Below are 23,391 nucleotides of genomic sequence, written 5' to 3' on the forward strand. Positions count from 1 at the left end.
TGGAATGAAGGAGAAATTTAGATTTTACTATGTAGATTTCTTTGTATTTTGCTTCTTCTTTTTTCTAGTGTAAGAGAATCAACCTCAATGATTTGCATCTGGAAGTTTAGGCCACAGAGTCATATACAAGTCCACCTATGTACTTTTTGAATATTGCACCATGATCATATAAAGATAAACAATGCAATTACCCACATATAATAAAAATATAAGACATGAGCAATAATTCACAAAAATTATGATTTTAGTATATTTTTTCCTACTGGTTTAGTCTTTGCTTTCATGGTAAAGGTCTATAAGTTAATATATATTCTCCTTGTATATTAAACATCTCTTGATGTTAAATCTAGAATGCTGAATAATAAAAAGAAATGTACAGAACCATAAATATGCCAGGTGGTAAGCAAGCTAGTTTATTTTGAAATGAACCATGACTGTAAAGCATGAAATAAAAGATTCGTCTCTCCTAGAAGGTGCTGTATTCTGTAAGGAAAATAAGAAATAACTAAAGATGTTTTTACTCACTAAATCTCCCCTGGAATGTTCTTGAAATGTTCTTTCTCATTTTGGAATGAATGGCAATGCACCGTTTTGTTGGCTTAGTTGTCCTCTACACCGATGTTAATAACTGATTTTGTTGCTAAAGACTTACTCATCTATGCGAGGATTACACATTCAGAGTCAAGATTACACATTTGCAGCAAGGTGTGAAGGCAGAGCATAGAAACAAGAGATCACAGATTATCTAGAAGGAATTGAAGCCAGGAAATAGAGCATTCCATGGAAGCTAAAAGTATGCTTGCAATAATAGTCACTGCCAAAAATTAGACATCATTATGGTTTTAAGCTCTCGAGACATAAAGCAACTAACCAGGGTGAAATAAATAAATGAAAAGGAATATAAAACTTGTTTTTGATTTGGACTATGTTTGGAATTAAATTCAGAAGAGCCAGGCATGGTAACTCATGCCTGTAATACCAGCTAGGAAGAAGGCTGAGCTCTGAGGATCACAGCTCAAAGCCAGGCTGGGCATTAAAGAATCTGAGACTCATATCTGCAATTAACCACTAGAAAACCAGAAATGGTGCGGTGGCTCAAGGGGTAGGGTGGTAGCCTTGAGATGAAGACCTCAGGGCCTAGGCTTCAAGCCCCATGACCAACACACACACACACACACACACACACACACACACACACACACACACAATTCAGAAGAAAATTTCCTTCCCAGGTAGTTGATAAGAGATTTGATCAGTGCCTCCTACTGTTCAATTCTAGAAGCATTTCTGAAGGGTTCATTCAATTGTTAGATTTCTCCCTTATTTTCCTTCTTTACCCTTTCTTCCTCATTTCTTTATTTTTTACCTTATCATCATTCTCTTTATTTCCTTCTTACTCTGGGTAGTATGTATATATACATGTGTGTGTGTGTGTGTGTGTGTGTGTGTGTGTGTGTGTGTGTGTGTCTTAATTTGTTACTTGTATACTTGTATAGCACTTGTATAGAACCCATGCTTTCATTGATAATGAAAGTTGAACATTCTTTTATTTTGTGTCCTGAAATTGTTTTACTTGTATTAGCTATCTCCAATCTTTGAGAACTGAGAAATTAGACTTGAAACCCATCATAGTGTCCAATTAGAAGGGGAGATGGAGTGGTCAGTCTTTGTACATGTGGAAAAAGTAGAAGGCCCACTGGTTATGATTTTGGCTCACAGTTTCAGTCTAAGGTGGATTCTATTCATTTCATAATGGGAAGGAAGCAGAGAGATGGGTAGAATGAGATGGCAGCCTCAAGGACATGCCTGCAATGACATATTTCCCCCATTAATGTTTTCAGAATCTCTAAATACAGCACAATCAGCAGCTGTGGAGGTGGGGGAAGCTGTCAACACATGAATGTGTTGTGCGGTTGTTGCATATTCAAACCATAAAATTTCTCCCTTAAACACTTGTTTTTATCTCACTTAATGGAAAGTGTTCAGTCCATCTCTAAGGGTCCCTATTGTGGCAACAGTTCCAGCATTTTTTTTTCAGAAGTCCAAGTTCAAAGTCTTCTCTGAGACTCAAGAAAAACTCATAGTTGTGAGCTCTTGTGACATCTAAGACAAGTTATACACTCCCAAGACGTAGTGACAAACAGTAAACACTGCCATTACAAAAGATAAGGGAAAATAAATAGGAAAGAGAAAGGAGGCCAAAAGAAGAGAAACCCAAGGAAAATGTTAAATTATCATGCTCCATTATGTTTTAAAGTATCATCTAGAGAATGTAGTGTCAGAATGGGAGCCCCAGAGAATTGGGGGTGGGGTGGCCTGGCCTATGGCTTTGCTCTTTGTAGCCCACTCAGCTTCTCACCGGTGTTTGATTTTGCTTACTGCCCCTTGTTTGGTTTCCTCTAGAGATGTTTCATATTCCTAGCCTCTCCTGTTGCTTGAAGGTCTCCATTGAATCTCCAATTTCCCTCTCATGGCTTCATGCTTTGCTATCAGGGGCTTCCTCAGCCACACACTGCCTGGTCTCAGGCTTTTCTGTGACTTTTAGGTCGGAACATCCATAACCTTATAACTCTTATATTCACTTGCCTTCAAAACCAGCACAGAGACAATGACCAGATCTGCTGCAAGATGGAGAGGCAGCTCCATCAGTTGAGGTAAGACCTCACCTGCAGTGGCTTCTGGGTGCCAGCTGGAAGCTTCTGGAGCTTCCAGGGTGGCTGCACAGGAGTCAGGTATGAGTAAGATACTCTAGAATTGTCTTCTTTCAAGAAAACGTCTTTTAAATTAGTTAAAACTTGTATCTTATTGAGGTGGGGATGGTATGATTAATTTGAACAATGTCTGCTTGTGTTTTGTGAGTTCTATAATTGCGGTTATTTGTGCCAAATGTTTGTTTACAAGTAAACCATAAACATTTCTAAGTTTGAATTCTGCCTTCACTGTCTGAAATCTGATCATTTTAATCAGTTTTCTGTTCTTATCTGATTGGTCTTCTTTATGTTTATAATCATAATCATTCTTCTATTTAGTATGTTCTAAAATAAGATTAGTGAACTAAAATTTAATATTATGGCCAGGTGCACGTGGCTCACTCTTATAATCCTAGGTAATCCAGAAGCTGAGATGTGAGGATGGTGGTTCAAATTCAGCCTGTGCAGGAAAGTCAGGAGACCCTTATCTCCAATTAAGCACCAGAAAACCAGAGGTGGACTTGTGGCTCAAAGTGGTGGAGCCTTAACCTTGAGCAGAAAAGCTCAGTGATAGTGTTTAGGCCCTGAGTTCAAGCCCCATGACTAACATCAAACAAACCAACAAGCAAAAAATAACCCTTCCAACACTATTGATATACATATTTTCAGTTGTACAAAGGGACCTTATATATTTTTTAATTTTTATTTTTAATTTAAAATTATTAATGATCTCGAAGTTATTCATATGGTGCTGTGATAATTATATGATGTTATATCTTGATGTGGTTTATTATATTTATCATTCCAAGAAATTGCATGTTGTATTGGGCCTCCTGTCAAATAATGTATCAACCTGCTAATCCCCATACCTCTGAATGTGATCTCTGAATGTTCAGAAATGGGGTTCTTGCAGATGTACTGAAGTTAAACAGGGTCATGGTTGTGGACTGTAAGCCAATGTGTTTGGTGACTTTACATAAGGGAGAATATTGGACATACCAGAAGAACATCATGTGAACACAGAAACAGATATGACATTTCACCATCTCTAAGCTAGAGAACACTGTAGAATTCCAGCACACTTAACAGCTGCTAAGAGACAGACATCAACTGTTTTCTCTCACACCTCCCAAGCAACCAACTCTGCCAGTACCTTGATTGTGGATTTGCAGTCAGTAGAATTGGACAGCAACACAACCCTACAGTTCACACTGCTCTGCTTCAGGCACTTTCTTAAGGGAGTCCTAAGAAATTAGTGTTCTCTGGCTTTAGAGTTACATGTTGTTAAAACTACACTATCGATTTTTATTTTCTGATGTCTAACATAGGTTCAATAATTCCTTTGGTCTGAGATTTTAATAGTGCCCCTAGAAATAATCATATTCTGATTATTATCATATTATGATTTAAGTCCCTAACCCATGGATTATCTTTGTATTAGAACAAAGTGATCCCATTTGGGTAATTTAGCAACTTCCTACAAAGGGTAGGGCCTCCTGCTGTTCAATGGTCACTTTTCAAATCTCAATCTTCCCAACTCTTCATGGTCTCTGGACATGATGCTTTTTTGGGGGGGAGGGCACTTTCTGTAATCTCAGCTCTCAGTTTCCACAAGTCCATTCTCCCTACTCTTCATTCACTTTGTCCTTCTGGTTCTTCATGTCTCAGCTCAAATATTGCCTTTCCAGACTCTCTTTTCTGATTACTATAGTGAAATATGAACTCAGTAACTACCAGAGTGTTTACAAATATACAATACATATATAGCATTGATCACCATTTGATTTTATCTTATTTATTTGGGCATACATTATCATGTCTACCACCACCAGAATTTAAATTACACACATGAAAGACCTTGGATGCATTGTTCGAGTTGTCTAGAGAACCTGCTTTGCTTATAGTTTGACAAACAATATTAAAAGAAGTAAAGAAATTACTGTATAAAGAAAGGCTTCTAGTCGGTTCCTATTAGCTAGTTTCCATTAGCCAGTTCTGCTGGCTACAATTTCAAGGAAGAAAGGGAGTCTGAAGTCCTTTAATTTTCTTGTAACTTTTTCATAAACACCTGCTTGGTTTCCCTAAGTATCTCAATCAAGCCATTCAATATCAGTGCATTTATTCTACTCAAAACTTTACTCCAGGATTTCTGGGGTTTCATCCAATGAATCATCATGTAATGAAGACAGAAAGAATATTGTTTCCATAATTAGTATTGTAAGTATTATAATAATCATACTTATTATTATAAGTATTGTCATTACTATTATTTTCTGTATCATTTTTGGTGCTTGGGCTCAGGACCTGGGCATTGTCCCTGAGCTTCTTTCGCTCAAGGCTAGTGCTCTACCATTTGAGCCAAGCTCTACTTCTAGCTTTTAATTGGAGATATGAATCTCATGAACCTTTCTACCTAGGTTAGATTTTGAACTGCTGTTCCTAGCCCTCGGCCTCCTGAATAGCTGATGTTATAGGGGTGATCCACCAGCATCCAACCCCTTAAAGTTCTTATTTTCTGGAAAATAATTCCACATGTGTCCACACGTGCTCTAGGGCAGTGCTTCTCTGGTTGGTGTTATAAGTTCCTATCTCACATGCCAAGGATGTTTGTTTTTTTCCCATTATTATCCTCACACAGAATCAACAGTATCTGAGCACTTGAAGGGACCCTAACTAAGATATCTTTGATGTGACCAGAAAATCACATCACTGTCAAGAGGTCATACTCCCATGGATTTCAGGAAAAGGGACCCAAACTTCACAAGACATAAAGAGAGGTGCAGTCTAGAATATGACCCGGCGTCTGTAGCTGTTTTGAAAGCATTTTCACTTATACCCCTCACAATTGATTACATACATATTAAACACTGCTAACTAGGAAGGGGTCCTTTTTTTCCTTTTGCTGTTATTTTTCTTCCCTCATATTTAGTGTCACACAATTTCTCAGCTTGCCTGCTTAGCTAATGCCCTGGTTTTGTTGGTTAAATGAGACAGGGTCTTGAAGTCTCAATGACTTTCTATTCAAATTGTCTCTGAAACTCATTCCTCCAGACCCTGCTGAGCAATTAATATTATGTATATGAGTCACCGGCAGCCAAAAGCCAAGTTTTTACTCACAATAAAAAGCAAAATTTAAAAATCTGCTCAAATCCCTAGTCCTAAAGAAAATGCAAATCCAAACAACACTGAAATTTCATCCCTCTTACATTAATACCATCATCAAGAATATCAAGAATAAGGACAACAAATATTGATGAGGACGTAGGGGAAAAGGGGGAGGGTTGTAAATTAGTACAACCACTGTGGAAAACTGTGTGGATATTCTTCAAACACCTAAACATAGAACTATCGTATAATCCAGCAATACCAAGCTTAGGCATTTATCCAAAAGATTACAAGACAGTATACAATAGTAAAAAAAAAACCACTTGCACACCCATGTTGACAACCTTATTATTCATCTATCCAATAAACTAGATGCCCTACAATAGACAGGAAGAATGATTTTTATCTATTTGCAGAGAAATGAATAAGCTTAGAAAATTATGTTAAATGAAGTATGTCAGGCTCAGAAAGATAAAGGACATTTTTTTCTGTCATATTTGGAAATTGGATCTAGAATATAAACATATGAAAAGATATACAGGGCCTTATGCATGTACACAAATTGACTCAAGTCTGGTATACACGGGACAATTCCAGTGGTCTAACTCTTTTGAATATGTAACTGATAGTATCCGTATTGTTAAAATGACTGTTCAACAAAGTGGATATGTAGAAGCTGAAGCATTTTGTTTGAGTGGGCTGGAGTTCAGTGGAGTGGAGACAGCTGAATGGAGAGAGGAATGGTGGGTGAATACCAGTCATAATACTCAAGGTACATATGTCAAAATGGAGCCGAGCAGGTAGGGTTGGGATACAATGGGGGCTGGAAATGATTAAGATGGAAGGGATGACAGCGATCAAGATGCACTGTTCTCATAAGCTGACATGCTGAATTGAAATCTCTTTGTAAAACTGTTTTGAAATAATGTAAACTTACTTCCACCTTGTTACCACCTGATGGCAGTATACCCCAAACAACACATTGTGTTTCTTTGTGGTCACAGTTTTCAAATCAAACTGTACCAGTGAAACGAAGGCCAGTGCAGCATCTACTAATTCTAAGCAAGGAAGTATAATCTCTTTTATGACAATCTGCTTTCTGGAGGACACGGACATGAGTGTATACTGATGCCAACTAGGGCTCAGCAGATATCAGAGGAAGTGTTAAGAGACTAGTATGAAGAATAGGAAAGGAAAGATTCCCTGGGGATACAGTAACCTGAAACAAGTGAGTATATCTCTGTTGCTGGGATCACAATTAAAAGCACAACAGTAAATAGTATAGGAAAGCAAAAACCTCAGCATGCTTGATGAGGAAATGAGAACCAGCTCTACTGGAATTAAGGAAGTGAGAAAAACTCTAAAGTGCAGGACAGATTCTTTTTACTAAATGTCACTTTTTGACTCTTTATATCCCAGTCATACATCCATATATAAAAAATGACAAAATGCATAATTTTTTTTGCCAAGAAAGCTTTCCTCCTGGTGGAGCAATGACAGTAAATATAAAGTCCAATGCCCAGTAATTCTGTCTACTCCAGAGAAAACCAAACAGAATAATGGGATGAAAAATAAGGGAGAACACTGGGTAGACCTGGATTGGGCTCCGTGGTAAAATTGCATATACTGTCATCATGTTCATGGATAAAATCCCTTAGTAAATGAATATGTAAAAGTGTACTTACAAACACTTGCCCCACAAAGGTCTGTGCTGAGAGCAACATTTCTATTCGATCTCGAAATACTCCATAAAAGTAAAGCCTTTTTAAAAGACTAGTACGCGATGAGATTAGATTCTGTAAACAAGAGAAAGGATTGACAGAGTGAGCTATACATCCAAGGAAATGATGTGTGTGATAGATATTAATGGAGACCCTTACCCTGATAAAAGAAAACTCAACTCACACCCTTAGAATGGCCAGGATTGGGAGAAGCATTTTTTTGTTTTTTTTTCTGCTCTGGGATTGAGTTTTCACATTTACTTTAAAAAATAACAACACAAAATCAAAAGACATTACAATCTGATGGTTAAGTGATTACTGAAGTTTTTCTGTTTTGTTTCTTTTCCCTCCTAGTTTTGGTGCTTCTTAAACACAGGGCCTTGTACTCCCTTGCTTCTTGCTCAGGCTTGGCACGCTACCTGTTGAACCATACCCTGAGTCTAGCTTTTTGTTGGATAGTTGGATATGGAATCACATGGACTTTTGGCTTTGAACCAAGGTACTCATGGCTCAGTCCCCTGGTTTAGTATTGCAGATTTGATCCACACATTCCCACTTTAAAATATGTTTTATATAAAGGAGGAAGGAAATTGTGGGTAATGTTTTATATTGCTTTTGCTGGTATCCTTTTCTCCCACATTAATAAGCTTCCTCATGTTTATAAAATGCCTATGTGTATGATATTTGGGATTTACAGAAATCTGATAAATTAGGTTACATTAAAGCAAGGAAATCAGATTAAGAGAGAGTGAATGATAGTTCCAAGATCAAAAAAACAGGGATAGACAGAGCTAGCATCCATGTCTGTTGATAGTGTCTAAATCAATCAGGAAGAAATACATTCATGAGACATGGCCATACCAAATGGCCAAGTTCCTCAAGTTTTCACATGGAAACATCTTTTAAAATGGAGTCAGAGGTTTAAAATCAACTAATTTTTGTGCGTATATTTCTAAATGGTAGGGATAAAACAGGGAATATATTTGAAATACTCTTTCGCTCTTGGCGAGGTAGGGAGAGGTAGCTCAGTGCATGGAATGCTAACTACTCAGTACGTAGAACTCAAGAGGATCATACGGCTAACACATGCAAAAACTTAGAGGACTCATCTCACCAGACAAACTGTGTAGGGTATTATTCATCTTGATTCCAGCCAAATGAGAAAAATATGAAAAAAGGATTAGGCTCCAAGGCTGGCCCCAAACAAAACTGCAAGGCAGCCTGGCACTGATGACTCACATCTGTAATCCTAGCTTCTCAGGAGGTTGAGGTCTGAGGATCATGGTTCAAAGCCAGCCCGGTCACTAAAATCCGTGAGACTTTAAAAAAATTCAATATGATTTTAAAGTGGGATACTTATTTGACTAGGAAATAATAAAATCTTATTTATGGATGTATAACTCCTTTATTACATGCAGTTACAAAACATGTAATTCTGTAATTTTTTAAAAAGATTTCACAAAACATATATTTGTGACAATTTTTCATTTAGCCAAACTTTCCAAAGACATAAAATAGTCTCACTTTAATGGAATATAAAAAGATCATTGAGAAGTCTGTCAAGCTTTCTCAAACCCTCTCCTCAAGATTCAAAAGCACATCTGTACCACGGTAGTTGCTAAGATCCCACTCCTCAACATTTTGTAAATTTGTCTAAATATCAGAAATTAAAAGGTTTATTTACACTGAAGTGAATGTAAAACTTATATCCAAAAGTGAGAAATGGAACGTAAAGCAAATGTAAATTGACAACTGCATTCTTGTATTTCTATGATCACATAAAAATTAATCTAATGAAAATAGTCATTAGAGCAGAACACTAATGAGCCTTAATTGTCTTTTTTTTCAAATTATGTTTGGAAGTAAGCATCATCAAAAGATGTATAGATATTTTGGGGCAAGTTCATAAATCCATAAGTCAGAATTTTACCCCTTCCTCATCAATTTGTATGCCTCTACTTAAAAATCCTTAAAGTAGAAATAATTATACATAGAGTTATTAATAAACTATGAATTTAAATATTGGAAAATTAAATGCCCAAATGCAAATTCTAAACCTTAAAATTTTCAAATTGTTATACATTGCTTTTTTTGTCACACAAATGTCAGAAGAACTGTTTCAAGTAAATTATCTATATTACAATGTGCAGGTAAAGCGTGCTCTGTTGTGGAAATTGCTGTAATCGATTCAAGAAACAAGCAAAATTCAGGAAGCAAGCAAGTAAATAAGCTGCACAAGGCATAATAAAACTTTGCTTTTGACCTCTGGTAGCAGAAGAGTCACTGTGTGGCATTTTATAGATTTATGACACACCCGATAGCAATGCTTGAGCTAGTAAGATACCCTTTATGATGGTTATCATCATTTGATAGCTGTTATTATATGACACCAACTCTTGCAAATGTGGATTAAGTTTAAAGAATATCTCTGTGGCTAGTGGAGGTCTGATGTGTTCACACATTGCAGAAATGTTGCTTGGGTTACTGGGCATGGATGCAACATGGACAAAATATTTACCCATTTGATGTTGACACCATTGTTCTATTCTTTTTCTCCTTACTTGCAGTACCCAGCACGATTGTCTTCTTAGGCTTCAAGTTTTGATTATAATAGAGCTACCACTGATCATACAAGAGATTGCCTCTCCCTGGGAGCTAAGGCCTGGTAGCCTGGGGTCCTGTTTCCTAGCCTAACTGAGACATCAGACCAGAGCTGGCTCTGCTAGCCTGAGAAAATCTAGTGATCCTTAACCTGATTGCTAAACACATACACATAGCCAGCATATTTCTGATCATTGTAATGAGGGACCCCCAAATAAGGAAACTGACCAATATTTCTTTTTCCTTTCTTTTGTGACGTCTTTTGATGAGTTTCCATATGAGTCTGAAAATAAACAAGATGGCAAGTCCACTGAAGAAGGTCACAAAGGAGGAGAGAATGAAGGCTGCTTGAATCTCAGCTGTGCATGATATTTTCCCAAATTGTTCCCCATTTCCGACTTGTGGCTTTTTTCCAGGCATCGGGAGAAAGAACTGCTGGCCTGTTCTATGACATCATGGTTGCATGGCAACAGATCCAGGAAGTAGAGGATAAGGCTGTGAAAAATCAATGAGAAGTTCCAAGAAGATGGAAGTAGAAACTACCTCAGGGCTGACGGCCATGTTGGAAAGAAGACAACTGAGGGAGAAAAGGTATTTGAGAGCAGACCACATTCTTAGTCAAGCTCCGAAGTACTTAAAGATTTTGGTTCATCTTTTTGAAACATTTTAGATTATTAGGGAATTTCATGGGAAAAAATGTGATGTATAACATGCAGACTACTTAGTAATGCTACAATGTGTTTGGAATGTTGTGTTGAAAGAGTAGTTTGAAGGTAGCCCGATTACAGAAAAACATCACACATACACACACCATACACAAGGTAACTGTAAAATGAGGAAAAAGTTAGACTATTACAATAATTTCCTTATAGATGAATATGTCAAAGCATCTAAACATGTACATATAGTTTTGGAATCACTATCTGATACTTTAAAGCTGACGGTTCATGCCTATAATCCTGTCATATTTTGAAACTAACTTGGGAAGAAAAGTCCAAGAGACTTTATTTCCATTTAACTACCAAATAGCCGCCAGACTGGAAGTGGGACTCAAGTGGTAGAGCTCCAGCTAGGCAAACAAGCACACATGAATATGAGGCTGTGAATTCAAAAAACTGTACCAGCAACACACACATACACACACCTCAAGAGTACATTGAAATGGAAAAGTATTGTTTCTCTTTGTCTTTTAAAATAAGGCCAGCTTATTATGAGTACAATACAGTCACTGTAGCTAGTGATTTTATTAATGTAATGACTGATTGGTAATTACTTGAATTTATCATCTCTTGTACAGAATTCTTCTCTTTATCTTTGACTTTCATCAAATCTTTTCATCTAATTGAAGCAAAGTTAAGAATGAACAAGTTTTACTCTGTCTCTGATGGTTTTGAGGATGTAAGAAGAGCCACCCCTTACAGGACACACAACAAGTGACATGTGACAAAGCAGAGATTGGTGGAAGGCCTACCTTGCCCTAGTTCTTAGGAATATGAACTGAAGTGTAGTGGGAAGTACCAGAGATAAAATGTATGTTCCTTAGGAGTCTAACCTGATGATATCCACAGGTCTACTTCCTTCTTTTAAAAGGAAGAATGCCCCCCCCAAAAAAAAAACCCAAACAGAACACAAACATCCTGTCATGAGCCATAGCAGCTCAGAGCATCAGCTTATGGGGTTGAGAAAGTCATTTTAATTTTCATTATTTTACATCATGTCAAAGATAATACTTGCTTGATAGAATTACTTCTGGGATTCTCTAAAGTGGTGTGGACATATCTTTCAATACAAGGGAAGATGTCATTGGTCAATTCAGTTCATTTCCAAATGTCCTTGACTGTAATAGGAGAAGGAAAGAAGGGGAGGCAAAAGAAACGATGGAATCATTTGCTCATCACACACACACATACACACACACACACACACACACACAACACACGCACATACACTCATACATTCACACACACATATACACATATACACATATACGGAGGCTTAGGAGAAAAAGCACCTGATAATGGATCCAGAAGATTTCAAAGTGTAATTGCTTTGGCTGGTAGACTTAAATTTTATAATTTCCCTGAGTTACTGAGATATTTTTATCATGGTAGACACATGGCTAGGGAAGAGCTGTCATTGCGACTTGGTAGCAATTTAGTATTTGGAATTTAGGTAGTAGATTACTCTGAAGAAATATTATCCTTCATAATTACAAAGAAATTACTCTCTTTTTGTATGTGATAAGCTTACACAATTTTTGACTATGTCTTATAAGATAGAATCTTTATGAGTAGGTGGGGGCATAGATGTGTGTTTCAGTTTAAGATTTGACAGGAATCAAAGAACAGCTTTACCCTAAGAACAAGAGGGAATGTTTGATTTTAAGGATGAGAGCACAGAGCCTTGTGATCAAATTTGGTTATCCACAGGTTTTCTTTTCTGAGAAGAATTAGTCCCTAGTGAAGAGTCCTGGGGTGATAAGCTGGCAGGACACTGAAAGAGCAGGCAAACAGGGCCCGCAGATTCACAGTGGACTCTGTTTCTCTGGTATTTCTGGGTAGTCTTTGAGATTCCTTCACTATCATGTCTTTAACACACACTTCTAAAGCTGAAGAATCCTACTGTAGTTCTGTTCTGTTTGTTTCAATTTACATGTGTTTTTGTTTTCCTTAACATTTTAGTGATTTAATTAGAAAGCTTGCTTTACTTTGTGTACATCTCTGTAATTTACCTATGGGCACTCAAATATTCTGGATAATTGTATTGTATAATAGGATTGAATATGTTTCAGATTTAAAATTTTACTTTCTTGGGCCGGGAGTTGGGCCTAGTGGTTAAAGTGCTTGCCTAGTATGCACAAAGACCTGGGTTTGATTCCTTGGTACCACATACATACAAAAAAGCTGGAAGTGGTGTGAGGCTTAAGTGGTAGAGGTCTAGCCTTGAGAAAAATCCAAGGACAGTGCTCAGGCCCTGAGCTTAAGCCCAGGACTGGCAAAAAAAAATTACTTTCTTTGGTAATCCTTTTCAAAGAGGAAAACAAGAAGCTAATTTTCTCTATGTATAGAGCTGCAGTAGAATGTATGTGTGTGTGTGTGTGTGTGTGTGTGTGTGTGTGTGTGTGGTATGTGCCTGCGGTTATGTGTGTTTGTGTATAAACTGTAATGTTGTCTTTAAAGAGCCTATAGCCATCATTGCATTTAATTCCATAACCTTACTTTTTCCTTTAAATAAGCTATTTTTATTACCCTACATTTATAGTATTAAGGGCTTTCCTCAGGATTCCCATATATACAACCACTATAATTTTAACAAGTTCACCTTCTGCTGTATTCCCCTAGTTTTCTCCCCCCAACTTTCCTTCCCTTCCTCCTTCTTTTGAAGTGTTACCCTCCCCTTCATATTGATACCCTCAAACATAGTCCCTGCTTTGTATTCCTGTTCCATTATTGTTATTTATTCATCCGAGTGAAAACATCAGATGTTTAGCTTTGGAGCTTTTCTTATCATATGGAACATGATGGTTTCTAGCTCCACCAATAATCCTGAAAACAATGGAGATAAATTCTTTGTAACAGCTGAATAATATTCTGTAGAGTATATATACTTTTCTTTATTCATTCATTGATTGTTGGGTGCCTGGGCTGGTTTCACAGCTTGGCTAGTGTGAACCTTGTAGTGGTAAACAAAGATGTGCAAATACCATTTTTTTGTGTGTTGATTTATGCTAACATCCCAACAACCCAAGCCAACATCCACATCATTGTTCAAGCACCAGTTAGGAAATACTAGACCCTAGTTCACCTGGTAATAATGGAACTGAGGCCAAGGGCATGAAGATGGCTGTAGCCCAGAGCATAGGAATCTGTGAGGCCACACAAACCACCTCTCTGCTTATGTACTGTGTGTCTATCACTTCAGACATATCCAAAATATGTTCAAGAAAACATTTACTCACTAAATCTTTACCTTAGAACACTGTAAGTAAACTTAGACCTTCATGCATGCCAGGGGAGCACTCTCTCATGGAGCCATTATACCCATATTTATTTGGATTCATGATCTATTGAAACCCATACTTTTGGGAAGGCATTGTATCCCCTGTTTTCTCTAGGTGAACAGACCACAATGGACACCCTGCTGTGACAGAAATTTTAATTCCAGAGCCAATATATGTACAAAATGTAAATATTTGGGGGTTTGCTGTGAGAGGCCGTATCTTGCTTTTGGACACTGATTGCTCTGTAGTCATGAAAAATAGTCTTTATGAACAATAACGGTATCTAAAATCCATACACAATCCTTGAAGGGTTCACCTTTGTCAAATGTTTGGGAAGTATAAACCTCTTTAAAAGTTACTTATGCTTTTCATTCCACCTGAAAATTGAAAACAGGATATAGATTTGAAATTTCTCCTAGAATCCACACTTTGTTTTGATATTTGATTAATAATTGTGTGTGTGTGTGCATGTGTGCACGTGTGTGTGAGTGTGTGTGTGCGTGCTGGTTCTTGGTCTGAATTCAAGTTTTAAGCGCTATACTTGGGCATTTTTTTTGCCAGTCATGGTGTTTAAACTCAAGGCTTGGGCACTGTCCTTCCACTTTCTCAAGGCTAATGCTCTACCACTTGAGCCACAGCACCGCTTCTGCCTTTTTCTGTGTATGTGGTACTGAGGAATCGAACCCGGGGCTTCCTGTCTGCTAGGCAAGCACTCTATCACTAGGCCATTCTCCTGGCCCTATCCTTGAGCATATTTGCTTAAGGCTAGCACTCTACTATTTGATCCACCCCTCAACTTCCACTCTGTTTTTTTGATAGTTAATTGGAGATAAATATCTCACAACCTCTCCTGCCTGGGCTGGCCTCAAACCATGATCCTCATATCTCAGCCTCCGGAGTAGCTAGGATTTACAGACTTAAGCCACTGGGACCCAACTGCTTTCTGATTTTTAAGTTTTGGAGAGTAATCATAAGAATAAAATTGTTAAGACCTGCGTCTTCTTCATTTGTCCAGTAGGTGGAAGTATTTCATAAGAAATTAACAAGGAGCAACTATATATATATATATATATATATTATATATATATAATATATATGTGTGTGTGTGTGTGTGTGTGTGTGTGTGTGTGTGTGTGTGTGTGTGTGATTCCTTTCTGTTACTATCTATTGTTCTTTTTCACTTTGTTGATTTATGTATTTGCTTGTTTGCTTCTTACCTAGAAAGGGAAAACCACGAAGAAGACAATGCCTATAAGCACACAGGGCTTTCCAGCTCTCTCCACCCCATCCTTAACCTGGTTTCTGTCCAGGAACTTTCTGTTTATTCTCTGAGATTCTCTTTTGAGAGAATGGAAGGATAAATTAAACTGTTGATACCTGGAGCTTTTAAAAAATAATTTCTACAGATCTTTGAAAATCCTAAAATTCTTTTCATGAGCATGAATAATGCAACCAGCCTCTTCAGCAATCAGGACAGCTGAGCATCAAGCTGATGATTTTAGCAGAATGCTTAATGCCCACTCGCAGGCGAGAGGGAGGGAGCTGGCTGGCTGCCCGGGCCCACTCTATGTAGGACTCACTAGTACTGACCCTAAGTCCAGTGCTCTGATCATTGGGCTGTGTCATCCTTTGCCCATATCACCTGTTCCTCCTTAGAATTGTTGCCCCACCAGTGATGTATCCTAGGGAATGACCATGCCTTGTCCTCGTGCCTGGGGACAGTATTCCTGTAGGTGCAGCATGAGCAAAATCCTAATGCCAAGGAATAGCATTTGTTTGATCCCAACACAAAGCTCAGGATAGCACACACACACACTCATATGTGTGCATGTACACACACACACACACACACACACACACACAGAGTTGTCACCAACAGTATAGAAGATAAAAGGTACGTTTTCTGTCTTAGCCTTATTGTGTTGGCTTCTTTGGGCAAATTCTTCTCCCCAAGGCCCACTCTCCTTCCAAGGTTTGGCAGGACATAAAAAGAATGATCCTTAGCTCTATCATTGGAGACAGCACACTGTTTCCCAGTGATCCCTTGTGGGAAACAAAAACATCAGATACAGGAGAACGCCCAAAATTTATTCAACTCTACATTTGAAAGAAAATTGAAGTAATAATAATATAAACTGCACTCAAAAGACAAATGAAGTGGCCTGAAATTGGTAAATGTCTTCTAAGACAGAGCTTTGTTTGTTTACTCAGCTCTGATCTTTTTTTTTTCCATCAAAGGCTAATGTCACCCTCTTTATTGGCATTTCTGACTTTCTTCATCAGTATGGTGATTTTAATTGCATTTGCCTAAAAACTGCCTTTATGTGCAATGCCTTTGATGTAGAGCTTTTCCATTAATACATTTAATGTCTTTCTTTTGCATGTCCTTGAAATAAAGGTCTTTGGAATATCTATGCAAAAATTGTGAAAATAAGTGCTGGGGCACAAAAATTTTTGAGCATTAGCTAGTATTCTGCTTATTTCTCTCTCTCTCTCTCTCTCTCTCTCTCTCTCTCTCTCTCTCTCTCTCTCTCTCTCTCTCTCTCTCTCTCCTTTCTCCTTCCCTTCCCCTCTCTCCCCCTCCCTCCCTCCCTCCCTCCTTCTCTCCCTCTCTTCCTTCCTTCCTTCCTTCCTTCCTTCCTTCCTTCCTTCCTTCCTTCCTTCCTTCCTTCCTTCCTTCCTTCCTTTTTCCTTTTTCTCCCTGTTTTTTCTTTTTCTATGCTGCTCCTGGGGTTTAATTTTGACACTATACCTGAAGGATTTTTTTTTACTTGAGGCTAGTACTCTACCACTCGAGTTACACCTATACCTCTACTTCCACTTTTTGTTTTTGGATAGCTAATTGGCGGTAAGAGTCTCATTGATATCCATGTTCTGGCTCATTTTGAACAGTGATCCTCAGATCTCAGCCTCCCAAGTAGCTAGAATTACAGTACTGAGCCACTGGGTCCTACTCTGCTTATGTATTTTTAAAAGGAGAATGCTTGAAGGATGAACTTATTTTTGAACACAATAAATACCAGGGATCTAGAACATGCATGTAGTGGAGATGAGAGAAGCTAAAAGGAAGAGTGGGCAAACAAAGGAAGAGAGGAAGAGTGGGTGAATGCAGCCCTAATATTCAACGTATATATGTGAAAATGGAACTAAGAAAATGTAATGGATGGGTGGAGTTGGGAGAGAGGGATTTATGAAAGGAATGACATTGATCACAATGTATTGTACTTATAAACCGATATGTTGTGTTGAAACTCCATTGTACAATTAGTTACAGATAATAAAAAATAAATTATTCCTAAAAAATAAAGTGGGGGCACCGTGGTTGTCCAACATGGCTGCAGGGAAAATGCTGAGCCCTCCCAGGTCGGGTGGGTGGCGGCAGCAAAGGAGGCTATGAGGATCTGCTTTCCGAGCTAGGCGGCGGTGGCCATGGCTTGGCTAGCAGATTACTTCATTGTAATAGGCTACGACCACGAGAAGCCATGGTCAGGAGAAGGTCTGGGAAAAATAATCCAGAGATTTCCACAGCAATGATACACTTTTTGCACAAGGAATTGAATTGATCCAGCCTGTTCCTTGAAGATGACATATATACATATATGTGTATGTACACAGATACATAATGAACTACATTTTCTTGATTTATTTATCAGTTCTGTGGAACCTGTTTCTATAATTTGGCTATCATGAATAGTACTGCAATGAACATGAGTGTACAAGTGTCATTATTATCATGACATAGTCTAACAGAAGTGCTATTACTGGGTCATAAAGCAGTTTTCAAAGTTTTGAGAAACTTCCATACTAAGTTAATTTACATTCCCACCAATAAAACTGAACATTCTTCATGTATTTATTGGCCATATTCTGAAAAATGTTTGTTTAGTTCAATTGTTCATTTATTATTTGGGTTCTTTTTTATTAAAGAATTTATTAACATTGATTTTTACGTCTATTACAAATGACATGTTTAACAAATAAGTATTCAAGAAGGGAATCTCTATATACAATCACTGGCACTTAGATTTTAGAACATAATTAAAATTAGGCTGAGGGTTTGTGTCTCATAGATACATGTTAATCTATGTAAAAACATTATGTCTAGAGTCATAATTTTTTATGTCTATGTAATTGTGTTTATATTTCCAATACCACGTCCATAGCACTGGGTGCGCAAATATTGAGTCCTCACTCTTGTATGGTTTGGAACTAATAGCCACATATGAAGGATACCCTGCGCCTTTTGTTCCTTTGGTCTTGACTTGTCTCACTCCACATGATTTGCTCTAGATTCATCCACTTCCCTGCAAATGCCATTATTTTATTTTGTCTGTTGGCTATGTAGAATTCCATTGTACATATATATATATATATATATACCACATTTTTGTATCCATTCATCTGCAGTAAGGCATCTGGATTGTTTCCACTGCAATTATTTGGGTTCTTGATTCTTAAAAGGGTTAGTCTTTTAATCTTCTGTGGATTGTTATTAGTTCTTTTGTTAGATGTATAGTGGGCAAAATTTTTCTCCCGTCTGTAGGTTGCCTTTTCAGCCTCGTGACTACATACTTTGCTGTACAGAAACACGTTTTTGCTCTAATTACTATTTTATTTTCTGTTTCAATACTTTTAAAGATTCCACATATTAGACAATTTTCTGATAACGTGTTAATTTCTCTGGAGACAACCATATAATCATTTAAAACATGTGCATATATGAGATAGAAGTTTCTGCAGCCTATAAAAGCTTCTTTGGGGGAATAAAAGAGATGTGTTGACAATTCAATCGTAACGTTAAAATAAATGGTTTCCTTATCAAAAAAATAATAAAATAAAATAAAATAAAATGGGGCTACGAGTGCGGCCTAATGGTAGAGGGCTTGCCTAGTGTGCACAAAGCCCTGGGTTCAATTCCTCAGAACCACATACACAGAAAAAGCCAAAAGTGGTGCTGTAGCCCAATTGGTACAGTGCTAGTCTTGAGAAAGCTCAAGGACAGTGTCCATGTGCAAGCCCCCTGTTTGTTTGCAAAAATGAACAAAGAAACAAAGAAACAAAATGATTAGGCTGAGTTTCAGGGAGAAGTATTTGTGGTTCAGTCTGTGTAAGCTGATTGGAACATTCACAGTCCATCCAAAAGCATAATATTTTGGAAAAAAATAAGTAAAAGAAAACAGAACATATAATGGTGTTTTCACCAGGAACCAAGCTTATTTGGTAAAAATCTCTGAACCTCTGAATGCTTTTAAATATCTCTACTTTCACCTCTAACATTCCTGGCACTGACAAGGCTGAGGGAAGTACTGAGAGATAAAGAGGAAATCCTTTCTGGCTAGGACCGATCATGAAAGGAGTAAACACAGTAATTTGGTATCAATCATTGTATTTGTTTGTCAAGAAAGCTAAGCTGCAAGCAACCTCTTGGTCTTGTGGATACTGTGTATAATCAGAAGTGTAAAGCAGCCAATCCTTAACCATTGCAATTTCTGCCCCTGGCAAAAGACTGGCCTTTGCAATTTTTGCCACAAAGGGGCAGGATTGACTTACTTCAAAGTGCAAATCCTCCTGGAAGAGAGTTGTGTTTCTTTGACATGGGTATATACATTTTTTTTAATGAAGAAAGGAAAGATGGGATGGAGGGAGAGAGGAAAGAAGGGAAGAATGTTGAAAATCATGTTTCTCAGTTCCTGTCCCACATAAGGGGACAGCAATGCAGTCCTGAGAGACATATGAACTAGGAGAACCCTATCTATTCTTTCCTTGGCCTTAGATCACTTTAGTGAGGTTGGGGGAACAAGTGATTAGGGCTGGATTGGTAGGTTTATCCAGGACTACTTTCCTCTCTCGATTTTCAGATGTATGAGACCTGTATCAGGTTGATAAAGGTAATAGTTACCTTTGATGATTACCAGTAGCTTCAAAAAAGCTGATGAAAGAACCCAATAACAATGCCCTTAGGATATCTCTTGTTCACTTAAATGTTCTTTTGCAGTAAGAACTTTGCTGCTGTAAATACCACTTGTAGGAATGATACACAACTAGATTGTGAGACCCACCTCAGAAATTAGGAACTGGGTAGGGCAATCTTAAAACACAGTAGCAAAGTATAAAACAAGAGAAGAAATGTAATAAGCTTTTCCCAGAAAAACAGTGATGGTGTTATAAGGATGGCCAAAACACTCTTTTAATTAGTTAACTAATTAATTAATTAATTAATTGTACTGGCAGTGAAGCTCAAACTCAGAGCCCTTTGGTCTCACTTGGTGTTTTCACTCGAAGCTAGCACTCTACCACTTGATCCACACCTGCAGCTCCAGCGTTTGTCTGATTATTGGAGCTAAGAGTCTCACAGATTTTTCTATGTAGGCTAGCTTTGATCCTTGGTCCTCAGATCTCAGCCTCCTGAATAGCTAGGATAAGTTAGGATCCCTATCCTGAGTACTGGGTGAAGACACTTTTCATTGGCTTTTGAGTCCCTTCTAATGCCTTTTTAGCCAGTTTCTAAACTTTTCTATTTATTTGAAGTGGTGGTAACCAAACCCAGTGTCTCCCACATGCTATGCAAGTACTCTATCTCTTAGTTACCTTAGAGTCTTCTTTTGAAACTATGTGACAGCTGATTGCTATTCTCTCTCCTGCTTGTCTCATATCTTGTTCCCATAAGAGTGAAGCAGACCTTCCTTGGCTGTGGACACATTCAGAGTCTAAGCCATGGTTCAAGCAAATGACACTCTGTTGGAACCTTTGGTGGGTACTACACATTGACAGAGGAGGGAGACAAGTTTTGTTTTCCTGTTAGCTGAGGCTTTCTGGTTTCCTGACACTGGCAGCTAATGGGCTATGTGTTCCTTGAACACTAATAGAAAATCACCTGCTCCTTGAATGATCATTAAACAGATTGACAGTACAAGATAGCTGGACTTCTCAGCTTTAATAAAGCCTGGCTAGAACCAAATAGACAAATAAAGACAGCCCACCACAAACCACTCCACATCATTTAAAAACCCTCTATTTACTGTGTGACCCCCTCTGCCCAGAAGTCCAGAGTGCATTTGCAGCCAGGACAAAGCATCCTGGGCCTTCACAGAATTTTGCCCTCGCTGCTCTCCAAAGCTGAAAACAAAAAGAATCCTGAGGGATAAAATATATCCCCCCCCCAATGATTGGGTTCAATAGATGTCATAGAGATCAGGTTTGAAATTACAGCAAAGTCCTTCATAAATTTAAATTATTTAGCCTTCAGTGGTTTAGAACCCTAGAGAGTCAAGTATAGTCACATTAATGGTTATTGATTGATTGAATTTAGGGTTCCTAGTAAAACTTTATGCAAAATGTCTCACTAAAATCATCACCACAGTGCATAGCAAATATAAATTTCACTTGGCAGATAAAAATCAATTGAAATATGGAGAAATCCAGTGATTTTTCCCAGGGAGTCTCTGGCTCCTAGACCGATTTTATTTCGAAGTTCAGTCTCGCTGATTCTCACTACTGAACAGTGCCTCCTTACTGAGGGAGCCTTTATTTTATGCAGCAAAATTAGTATCTGAGGCCTTGCAGAAAAGCTAAATCCCCCACATCCTTCTGAGCCACATGGCTCATTACAAAGGGAGCACTCTGTGTTAATGAAGGATATCTAATGGTTTTGGATAACTACCCTGACTGCCTCCCTTCCACTGATTTGGAAATCACATTGCCTGTAAAGGGCCCTCTTCAGTCTAATGAGGCTAAAGGGGGTCAGGGTTGTGGAAAGGGAAGGCAGGTCACACAGAAAAGATGAGGCCAGTCACCACCCTGGCATTTTGTGGATTTCATGAGAAAAGCTCTGGTCAGGAGCAGCCAGACTGGGGGGATGCTGCTTTGAAAAAGCGAAGAAGCTGCTGTCTCCTAGGAGACACAGCAAGGTAGATTAGGGGAGGAGAATGACTCCAGTCTGAGTTCTGAACCCTAGAGACTCTGTTCCAAGTCTAGGAATAGCCATAGATCTGACATCCATGAGACAGGGGATATAGCCATTTGTTATCAATGAGTTGGTGGGAATATGTGGAATTATGTCACCACACCCTATTGGCCTTTCCAAGGAGTGAGTTGCTTGCTTAGGATGAGCAGTTCTAGCTGGTTAATGGGATGTCCTGATGTATGTAATATTTAGAAGGGGGTACATACTCTATCCCTTCATTATTCCTTTGAGAGAGTTTATATTCTTAATAGAAAAATAATTTTTAAAATCCTGTGTTAAGTGAAAAATTCAATAATTACCTGCCATTGCATAATTATCCTGCAATCTACAGTGTGGAAAATTATACAAAATAATTATTTTTATGTTAGTAACATTCCATGTACAATATTCTCCCTAGACTATTAAAATATGTATGCTTCCTAGAAGAATACTAAGAAAACATAAGCTACTTGTGACATTTTATTGGTGCGATTATGATATTTCTGGTATGTATTTTTCATAGTCTCTGCCACAATATGGATTGTTTCCTAGAAAATGTTTTAGGTAGCATTCCCACCTTGCTTGAAGCTATCCTCCATTCATTCACCATGAACAAGTGATGCCTGAGAAGCCCCTGTGTCATCCTTGGGTGAGCAGATCCTGTTCCTGGTGAGTTTTCAAACAAATGACTAAATGAAAAAAAAATCCAAAAACAAGTTAAGAGATATGGATAAGAATAATAATTTTGTCCCCAAATTAAAAAGAATATGACATGTAAAGCAGTAGATGTCATACAATTAAAGTCTTATAGAGGTTATTGGAGAGTCAGGAGTGTAAAAAGGAGAGGTGAGAAGACATGTGAGGTGGGAAGATGTTAGTAAATGGGTATAATGTTACTGTTTATAAAGGAACCTACCTTGCTCTCACATTCTGTTACACAGGAGCATGAATAGGCATGGTAAATTTCAAAATAACCTGGAAGAGAATAAAGTGGGTGTTCATGTCACAGAGAAGTCACAAAACTAAAAGTGACGACGATGTTGTTTCCTGAATTCATTCTTACAGTAAGTACAAATACATTTAGAACTTTGAAACCCCACCACAGTGTACGTTCATGCCAACCTGAAATAAAACTGAAGGCAGGATAGAAGTATTCATAACAAGATAACCAGACTCTAACTTCCTTGAAGATGTGATTCTTATTTGTGCACATCTGGAAACACACACACACACACACACACACACACACACACAAACACACACACACAGTGTGCAACATAGCTCCTATGTCCACCTTCCCAATCTTCTCTCCTCAAGCCTAGATTCCATGCT

At 38.1% G+C, this 23,391-nt stretch overlaps 1 protein-coding gene and 1 long non-coding RNA gene across 2 annotated transcripts in view; one reads left to right on the top strand and one right to left on the bottom strand.

The window, feature by feature from the left end:
- Window positions 1–10,544, bottom strand: part of Kcnu1 (potassium calcium-activated channel subfamily U member 1) — a 123,283-nt gene extending 112,739 nt beyond the window's left edge. The window contains exons 1-2 of the mRNA XM_090353930.1: window positions 10,346–10,544; window positions 7,481–7,591 (exon numbers count right to left, since the gene is read on the bottom strand). Of these exons, the coding sequence (XP_090210056.1) occupies window positions 7,481–7,591; window positions 10,346–10,537 (303 nt within the window). The 5' untranslated portion in view covers window positions 10,538–10,544. The remainder of the gene's footprint in view (window positions 1–7,480; window positions 7,592–10,345) is intronic.
- LOC150049122 (uncharacterized) overlaps window positions 10,443–23,391 on the top strand; it is a 38,324-nt gene continuing 25,375 nt past the window's right edge. The window contains exon 1 of the long non-coding RNA XR_016539024.1: window positions 10,443–10,708. This is a non-coding gene — a long non-coding RNA (uncharacterized LOC150049122). The remainder of the gene's footprint in view (window positions 10,709–23,391) is intronic.

The sequence above is a fragment of the Megascapheus bottae genome, chromosome 20 (genome assembly GCF_031878675.1).
Source record: "Megascapheus bottae isolate mThoBot1 chromosome 20, mThoBot2.hap1, whole genome shotgun sequence".
In the NCBI taxonomy this organism is placed as follows: Eukaryota; Metazoa; Chordata; class Mammalia; order Rodentia; family Geomyidae; genus Megascapheus; species Megascapheus bottae.